Source organism: Aethalodelphis obliquidens, unplaced genomic scaffold (assembly GCF_003676395.1).
Source record: "Aethalodelphis obliquidens isolate GAN/ISIS:26980383/991018 unplaced genomic scaffold, ASM367639v1 scaffold53, whole genome shotgun sequence".
NCBI lineage: Eukaryota > Metazoa > Chordata > Mammalia > Artiodactyla > Delphinidae > Aethalodelphis > Aethalodelphis obliquidens.
Genome location: NW_020837997.1, coordinates 3,682,621 through 3,691,955, shown reverse-complemented (window position 1 = coordinate 3,691,955; position 9,335 = coordinate 3,682,621). Strand labels below are relative to the sequence as shown.

The 9,335-nt window shown below is 54.4% G+C and overlaps 1 protein-coding gene across 1 annotated transcript in view; it reads left to right on the top strand.

Annotated features, from left to right (window-relative positions):
• Nucleotides 1-6,244, top strand: part of HAPLN4 (hyaluronan and proteoglycan link protein 4) — a 7,970-nt gene extending 1,726 nt beyond the window's left edge. Inside the window, exons 3-6 of the mRNA XM_027085838.1 lie at nt 555-761; nt 1,030-1,392; nt 2,983-3,315; nt 3,706-6,244. Coding sequence (XP_026941639.1) covers nt 555-761; nt 1,030-1,392; nt 2,983-3,315; nt 3,706-4,097 — 1,295 coding nt within the window. The 3' untranslated portion in view covers nt 4,098-6,244. The remainder of the gene's footprint in view (nt 1-554; nt 762-1,029; nt 1,393-2,982; nt 3,316-3,705) is intronic.
• Nucleotides 6,245-9,335: the final 3,091 nt, after the last annotated feature.

Sequence of the window (9,335 nt, the reverse complement as noted above, 5' to 3'; positions counted from 1 at the left end):
TCCTTACTCTTCTCCGTGTCTCCCTCTGGCACTCTCTTCTCTCTCTCCCTTTGTATCTCTGTCCCTCTCCATCTTTCCTTCCTCTGTCTGTGACACTTTCCTTCTGGCTCCATCTCTCCCTGCCTTTCTCTCTGTCTCCGTCTCTTTCCCCGTTCTCGCCTTCTTTCTGTGTGTCTCCCCCTCTCTGCCTCTACCACCCCCACCTGCACGGGTTTGCTGCAGTCTCCTGGCGCACTGATAACCTTGCTGCTGCCGCTGCTCCAGCCCCTCCTCCCTCCTCCCTCCTCCCTCCTCCCCAATCCTTGGCCTGGGCCAGAAAAGAAAGAGAGAAAGGTGCGGAGTTTCGAGGCTCTGGTGTTGGGGTCAGGGGGTCAGGTGGGTTGCCCGTGCAGAACTAAGGGAGAGTGAGTCCAGGGGCGTGCGCTTTGCCCAAGGGCAAGTGTGTGAGATCCTGGGAGAGTGGGAGGGTCTGTGGGTGGGAGGGTCTGCTAGCCTTCTCCTTGTGGGAATCCTCTGGGATCCTGGCTGGGCTGGGGACCTGGGCATGTAAGAAGTCCTCGCCGCGGGAAAGGAAGGCCAGGGAGTTAGTCTTCTGAAAGACAAAGGCCAGGAGGCTGCACTGAGCGCACTGTGCCCCCAGGTGTGTGCTCCGGCGGCGGCCCTCGGTCGCGGGGCGCTCTGGACAGCTGCATGGGGAGTCCTGCTGCTCACCGGCGCCGCGGAAGCGGAGCACGGCCGGAAGAAGGTCGTGCACGTGCTGGGTGAGTCAGGGCCGTGGAAGCGGATCTTGCCCCGCAGAAGCCGTGGCCAAGTAGGATCACCAGGGTGCATGGAGCGGGGAGGACGGAGGGTGCTGGGGGTCCACAGTCCCCGCCCCCTCCCTAGTCCCCTTACGGAGCCCCTTTACCCTTCTGATCTCCTGATCCGCACCCAAGTTTTCTTCCCACATCCCTTTCCCTGGGTCCCCCTCCCCAGGTTCCCCTGCCCGACCCCTAGAACCTCTTCTTAACCCTCTTTGGTTGCCCATAGAAGGGGAGTCGGGCTCGGTGGTGGTGCAGACAGCGCCGGGACAGGTGGTCAGCCACCGGGGTGGCACCATCGTCTTGCCCTGCCGCTACCACTACGAGGCAGCCGCCCACGGCCACGACAGCGTCCGCCTCAAGTGGACCAAGGTGGTGGACCCGCTGGCCTTTGCCGATGTCTTCGTGGCACTGGGTGCCCAGCACCGGGCCTTTGGCAGCTACCGCGGGCGGGCTGAGCTGCAGGGCGATGGGCCCGGGGATGCCTCCCTGGTTCTCCGAAACGTCACGCTGCAGGATTATGGGCGCTATGAGTGCGAGGTCACCAACGAGCTGGAGGATGACACTGGCATGGTCAAGCTGGACCTGGAAGGTGACTAGCCTGTGGGCAGGATGAGGCTGATTTCTAAGGGAGAAGAGAGGAGGGTATTGCAAAGGACAGAAATCAAATCAAGTTGGCCTGAAGGAATTCAGCGGCTTGGTGGGGTAGGATAATGGTTCTGATCTGGGGTGATTTCGCTACCCGGGGGTATTGGCAAGATCTAGAAGTAAGTTGTGGTGATATAGTGGGTGGAGACCAGAGATGCTGTAAACAGCCCACAACACACAGGACAGTCTCCCCACAGCAAAGAATAATCCAGTCCAAAATGTCAATAGTGAAGACACCGGGAAACCCTTTGGTAGGATCCAGGCACAGTGAGATCCAGGCATTCACATCATGTCAGAAATCCTTCCTTCAGCTCTGTTTCCCTGGGTGGGCTTTCCTTGGACAAGTTTCCCCTGATGGAACCAAAAAGTAGTGCCAGGCTTCCACCCTCCCAGCTTGGCAATTGATTTCCTAGGAGTGCTAGCTAGAGTTCCAGAGTTGTCCCTCATTGGCCCAGCTTGAGTCATTTGCCTATCCATGGGCCAATCACTGTGCCTGGGAGATGGGATGCTCTGATTGGCTGACTGTGGAGCTGGGAAGTAGGGTTTCTCTCTGAAGAATTCCCTCCCATGTGGTTTGCCTTCTTCACTCCACCTCAGAAGACGCTAGGGAGATTTCAGAGCCCTCACTTGCTGAACTTCCCAACAATAGCGAAAAACAACAACAATAACTGAAGCAGCTCTCCTTTATTGGGTGTTTTCTGTGTGCCAGGAGCTTGGCTGAAGAGCTCTCTGAGCTTTCATTTAATTTTCCCCAAAACCCTGAGGGAGATGGTATTACTCACAGAGGGGCAACTGGCTCAGAGAGGTTAGAGCCTTGACCAGGGCACATACCAGTGAGTGGCAGAGCCAGGACTGGAACTCTAGTCTGTCAGGCTCCAGCTCTTCTCTCCCGCTGCTGTTTGATCCTTCCTGCATCTGCTGAGAGAAGCATCTGCACCTGCACCCCCAAGGTCCAGCCCACAAACACAGACACACAGAACGCTAGTGAGCTGAGATGACTATGATTCTGATGAGGGACGAGTTATAAGAACTGAAGGTAGAAGGGAAACCAGTGGGAATTGTCCTGGACAATGCTGGAGATCAAAGAGGTCTTTGCCCCGGATCAAACTTTCGTGGGCTCCCAGTGTGAGGGAGTCAGTCTTGTGGGCTCAGGATTTGACAAGAAGGAAGGTTCCAATGCTGGAAGAATGTCAGAAGCACGTAGAACTGAATGGAGGAGGGTTGTGGGAGCTGGGTTTTGAAGGATGAATAGTAGTTCGACAGATGGAAAGGTGGAAAGAACATGAACAAAGGTCTCCAGTGGTGGAAAGGAGGTGGACATGATTAAGTATGTCAAGGGGGAGGGTCAAGTGAATCCTAAGCTTAAGGCACAGCGAGTATGAGGGGTGTGAACTGGGGAAAGGCATGGTCAGCTCTGAGGCCATAGTGAGGGATGGCCTGAAAGGTCTAGGTTGAAGAGTCACACGGCACCACAGATGTCAGGTAGGTGGGTGAGAGTTGGGGGGTCCGAGCTGACCCTCGTGTATCCTCTCAGGCGTAGTCTTCCCTTACCACCCGCGTGGAGGCCGCTACAAGCTGACCTTCACGGAGGCGCAACGCGCGTGCGCTGAACAGGACGGCATCTTGGCGTCGGCTGAGCAGCTGCACGCGGCCTGGCGCGACGGCCTGGACTGGTGCAACGCGGGTTGGCTGCGCGACGGCTCGGTGCAGTACCCGGTGAGCCAGCCCCGGGAGCCCTGCGGCGGCCTGGGCGGGGCCGGGAGCGCCGGGGCTGGCGGCGGAGCCTCGGGGGGTGTGCGCAACTACGGCTACCGCCAGAACGCCGAGGAACTCTACGACGCCTTCTGCTTCACATCCAACCTCCCGGGTGCGTAGGCTCCACCCCTGGGAGGATGGTCCTGCCCTCCGCTGGCCCGGGCCCCGCCCCGCGTATGAGACCCCACCCACACACAGGTACCCCTCCCTCTCAGAGTCTTTACCACTCCGCCCAGGTCTCCCTCCCTGTCCTTCCTCTCCACACCCGCCCTCGGGGGTCCGAACCAGGAGATCCCTTCCCTAGTACTGCCTAGGCACGGCAATCAAACATCGCCTGGCACCAGCACTGCTCTAGCCGAGGCTGTGGTCCCGGGCTTCAGGGGAGGGGGTGTATCTGAGCCCTGAGGCTGAGGTCCTAGGCTGCAAGCGGGAGGGTGTCCTGAATCCCGAGGAAGCCGGGTCCCAAGAGCGGCCCTAACCACTCCTCCCCACCCCCCTGCAGGCCGCGTGTTCTTCCTGAAGCCGCTGCGGCCCGTGCCCTTCGCGGGAGCAGCGCGCGCCTGCGCGGCGCGCGGAGCGGCCGTGGCCAAGGTGGGGCAGTTGTTCGCTGCGTGGAAGCTGCAGCTGCTGGACCGCTGCACCGCAGGCTGGCTGGCGGACGGGAGCGCACGCTACCCCATCGTGAACCCGCGCGCGCGCTGCGGCGGCCGCCGGCCAGGTGTGCGCAGCCTCGGCTTTCCTGACGCCACGCGCCGCCTCTTCGGCGTCTATTGCTACCGCGCGCCTGGTGCACCGGACCCCGCACCTGGTGGCTGGGGCTGGGGCTGGGCCGGAGGCGGCGGGTGGGCTGGAGGTGCGCGAGACCCCGCCGCCTGGACCCCGCTGCGCGTCTAGGCCCGGGCCGTGGACCACTGGGGCGCTTGGCGGCTGGCCGAGTGCCCTACGGCCACTTGGAGATGGACCACACCCCTGGAGACTGGCCATGCACCCTGCGGTGCCCTGCAAGTTGACCAGGCCTCCTGCGGTCCTTAAACCCTGGCCACACCCTCTGAGGTCCCCAGAGTCTGGCCAGTCCCGGAAGCCAAGTCCCCTGGAGTCCCCTGGAAATCGACCAAGCCCCGCCTCTCCTGGACAGTGGATTCCTCTCCTCTCCCAACTTTCTCCAGGAGACAGGGCACACCCTCTGAGAACCACTGGAGACCAACAGAACCCGAGGTCTCCTGAACACTGGAAACGTCTCGCGAGGTCTTCTGGAACTACCCCCAAGGTCGCCTGGAGGCTGGACCCCCGGGATTATCAGGAGACTGGGCACACGTCCTATGCATCTCCCTGGAGACTGAAGACTGGTCCCCTAAGGTCACCGGGACACTGAACCCTCCTCCCTATCACCTGTAGAGAAACCAGAAACCTCAGAGTTCGTCAGTTGACCATGCCACCATGGTCACATGAAGACTGTGGGCTCCTGTCCTCTCCTCTAGGGTGACCTGGAGATTGGTTACTCCCATTCTCCCCCCTTCTCCCACGAGTCCCCCAGTTTCCATAGTAACAGGTCGTGTCCCCAGGTCACTGTGGAGAACAGCTCCACCCCTCCAGTTTCAGGGGACACCACCCTTGTCTGTCACTGTTAAGACAGATTGACACGCCCCAGCTGGCTCGCATTACTGGCAGCCGTGGCCCATCCCTTAGGTATCTGAGGGAGCAAATTCGTCTTCACCTGACGGTCCCTTTCCTGGCTGTCGCCTAAGAGACCATCTCCCAGGCCCAGAGACCCATAAAATCTATGTCATTCACTACAGAGAGAAGCTGCCCCACTTCCCATTGTTACCAAGGCGACCAGCCCAGTTTCTACCTGTCACCTAGAGTCACACAGCCCTTCCTTCATCAGTCACACCCATGGAGTTAGTACCTCCCTCCTCCAGCTGTAACCATGGACACCGCACGTTTACTATCTCACCCACATTCACCCCTGAGACCTACAACTTCACTCCCACTGTCCTCACCCTGACCAACAGCCATGGAGACCACCCCCTCCCCTAACTGTCCTGAGAGTGACCCAACATTCGGTTCTCCAGCTCTCACCATGGAAACAGGCTGCTCCTTTCCGCGGGGTGCCCCAGCTCCTTGCTACCCTCCAAGCTCCGCCCCAAAGCGGCTTGGACCCACCCCCCGCCCCCGGCAGCTGTTGCCATGGAGACCACACTCCGGTGTCCGAGGTAACAGAACACCTGTCCCCCTAGGCTTTCCCTTGTCGGTAGGGCCCGCCCCTCCAAACTGTCACCATAGAGACTGTCAACGTCGTCCCCAGGACAACTGACTTCCCAGTTCTCAGGAACTTCTTACCATGGGCCCGAACTGTGTGCCCCATAGGGCTTAATGGCTGCCCCTTCACCAGATGGGCCCAGCTCCAGGCAGCATCTCAGACCCAGGTGGACTTCTGGAGCTGCTGGATATCCTCCGTTTGCACGCTAACTATATCCCAGACAACAGCTGTTCACGAGACACCCTTGCAGCACCCAGATGAACAAACTGAGGCTCTGGCGTGCCCCTACCCTTTGTGCTATGCAAGCAGTAGGCTCCCGCTTCCTCTCTGAGACCACATCCCCATTCTCACTGAGTTCCTCTCTCCTTTTCTAACCTCCCTCCCCCCACATTTTCCTTCTTAGAGGTCCAGGAGAGGTTGAATTGTCTTTAAACCTCAAAATCCTCTCTGAGCTCCATGTTCTAAAGGGTAATTTGTGCTAAGAAGTCAGGACCCAAACTCCCCAGTGTTAACAGCTAGCTCAGGGAGACTGTCCATGAACAAGACCACCCCAGCTTTTGGAGACCCCAGTTTCGAGGTCTTGCCTGGAGTGGCACTGGGGTCCCTCCTGGAGCCCTCCATATTGTCACATCCATCTCCAGGAAACCCATCTGTGGGTTTTGGAACCAGGTGTGCCTGGGTTCGAATCCTGCCTCTATGACCAAGTGACAAAACCCCGGATCCTATTTCCTCCTCTGTATCAAGGCTGTTCTAAGATCCCAGTGAGTGCGAAGTGTACAGCAGGGGCTCAATAAATTTTTTTTTTTTTTGATGAATGAGAAAATGAGACAGCGCGTGGGTAGTTACTTCAAAAATGCACTTTGGTGGACAAAATGTTTTTCAGCTGGGGGTGCTTGGTGATGATTCAGTTGGGAAGCGTCTCCTCATTCCTCAGGACCATTCCCTGTCCCCAATCTCTCTCCCCTCCCTTCCCCCCGCATCGTCGTTCCCTCACTCTGTCTCTCGAGCCACCTCCCATGGGTCTGGCCCTTCTCAGCCCTGTCCTAATTGGGTCACTAACCAATCCAGCGATTCCTCTCAGTCCCCTGGGAATGAAGTGTGTGAAACTGGGTGTTGAGTTCCTGCATCAGGAAGGCAGAGAAGTTGCAAATTTTCCCTGGGGTGGGTGTGGAGGTGGGGGTAGGGAGAGTGTGGGCCGAGGGGTATTGAAAGTTTCGTTTCGGGCATACAAAGAAAGGGAGAAGAGGAAAAAAGTGTAAATGTCTGATATGGTTGTAGAAGTGGGGTGGTCGTTAACTGCTCATGCTTCAATGTCAGATGGGACAGAACTCCTAGAGATTCCAACCACTCATCTGAAGCCAGGGTCCAGTCCCTTGGTTAGACTGCCTTGGGCTCCAGCTGTGCCTTAGCTTCCTTGACTAGAGGAATGGCAGGGGCATTTTTCTGGAGATGAGTGCATGAGATTTCTTTCATCCCGCCTTTTCCCTGCTGACATCCTTTCTCCCTTCCATGGGTTCCAGCATCCTGATTTTGCCTCGGGTATGTAAGTTTCCCTCCTCTTATTCTGTGAGTCAGAGGGGCTGACTCCACTGGGCAATGAGGGCTGTGGCTCATCTTCCTGGGCAACCCTAATTGGTCCAGGGGTGGACATGGACCCAGGCAGACCAATGAGACTGCCTGGGATTTTGACGGACCAATAGGACCAAGGGAACCCTCTTTCTGCTGGGTCTCTGCACTGTTGGATTGCAGGTCTTTGAGGGTCCACCTGGAGGAGACCTAAGGATGGCAACCAGGGTAGAGCCACTCCTGAAGCTAGTTATTCAGAAAAATGTCTCACTCCTGTCTTCCAGCACCCAGTGCACTTCTCAGAGACATCTAAAATTTCTTACATGTCCTTCAAAAGATGTTTTATATTCATTCAATCAAACATGCGTATGTTGTTTTCCCCCCACTTCTACACAAATGAAAATATGCAACATATATTTTTTATGTTGTAAAACTTCACATAATATGAAATTCACCATTGTAAACATTTCAAAGTCTTCAATTTAGTGGCATTTAGTACATTCCCAGTGTTGTTCAACCATCACCCCTATCATTTTCATCACCCCAAAGAAAATCTCATACTCATTAAGCAATCACTCTCCATTCCTCCCTCCCCACTCCACGCCCTGAAAACTGTTCATCTACTTCCCATCTCTGTGGATTTGCCTCGTCTTGACATTTTGTATAAGTGGAATCCTACAGTATATGTCCTTTTGTGTCTAGCTTCTTTCACTCAGTATAATATTTATGGCTGAATAATGTTCATATATATGTATATATATATCACATTTTCTTTATTCTTTTATCAGTTAATGGACATTTGGGTTGTTTCCACCTTTTGGCTATTGTGAATAATGCTGCTATGAACATTTTGTGTGCCATATATACTTTATTTTATAAATTTATTTATTTATTTTTGGCTGCATTGGGTCTTCGTTGCTGCGCTCGGGCTTTTCTCTAGTTGTGGTGAGCGGGGGCTACTCTTGTTGCGGTGCGCGGGCTTCTCATTGCGGTGGCTTCTCTTGTTGGGAAGCGTGGGCTGTAGGTGCACGGGCTTCAGCAGTTGTGGCTTGCGGTCTCTAGAGCGCAGGCTCAGTAGTTGTGGCGCACAGGCTTAGTTGCTCCGTGGCATGCGAGATCTTCCCGGACCAGGGCTCGAACCCGTGTCTCCTGCATTGGCAGGTGGATTCTCAACCACTGCGCCACCAGGGAAGCCCTCATATACACTTTTGAAGTAACTCTTATTTAACAATATATTTGGGGACTGGTTTTCTTCAGCATGTAAAAATCCAGGCTCAGCGGCCATGGCTTACGGGCCCAGCTGCTCCACGGCATGTGGGATCCTCCCGGACCGGGGCACAAACCCGTGTCCCCTGCATCGGCAGGCGGACTCTCAACCACTGCGCTACCAGGGAAGCCCAACCAGCATTCTTTTGAAGTTTGGCAAAGTAGTCCCTGTTTGGATGCACCATAATCTTTGTAATCAATCTCCTAATGGTGGACATTTACATTGTTTCCCATATTTTGCTGTTAGTAATAAGTACCATGGTCATCACATAAGTGCAAGTATAACTGGAGGATGATAGCAGGAATTGTTTGATCAAGGGGTCAAAACTTGCCGTTTTGTTAGTGATCTCCAACTCTTCTTAGAGGTGAGGCCAATTTATAGCCCATCAGTAACAGATGTACCTACCTATTTCCATATGTCCTCAGTAGCATCATGTGTTATCACTTGTTACCTTAGCCAACCTGATAGGTGAAAAATAATATCTCATTGTGGTTGTCACTTGCAATTCACCTGTTATATGAAGCTGACTATCCTCCACTTTGACTTTAGATGCAGGAAGTTGAGTAAATCATAAATCATTCTCAGTTCAGGTACATTGTCATCATTGAAATATGCAAGGCCCCTCTCCTGTGAGATTTATTCGTTTATTTCCTTTTATTTATATGTCCTTATTTGTGTATCTTGGTGATCTGAAAATTGTGTATTATTTTGTTGAGCATATGTTGTAGTTTAAGAGCCATCTGTATTTCCTTTTCTTTGAGCTTTTCGTTCATATCCTGTGCCCATTTGGCTATTGGATTATTGGGGTTTTTCGTATTGATTTGTAGGAGCTCTTTATATATTAAGGCAAAATTCCTTTATCTCTGATTTGAAGAATTGTTTCCAAGCTTGGTATTCACCTTTTGTCCTTGTTTATGTTGTTTGTTGCCACTATTGCTTTAGAATAAAACCCAAACTTCTCATTACAGCCCATATTGCCCTGAGTGATCCATCCTCTGTCTCTCTGACCTCATCTCCCTCCACTGTCTACCTCTGTCAC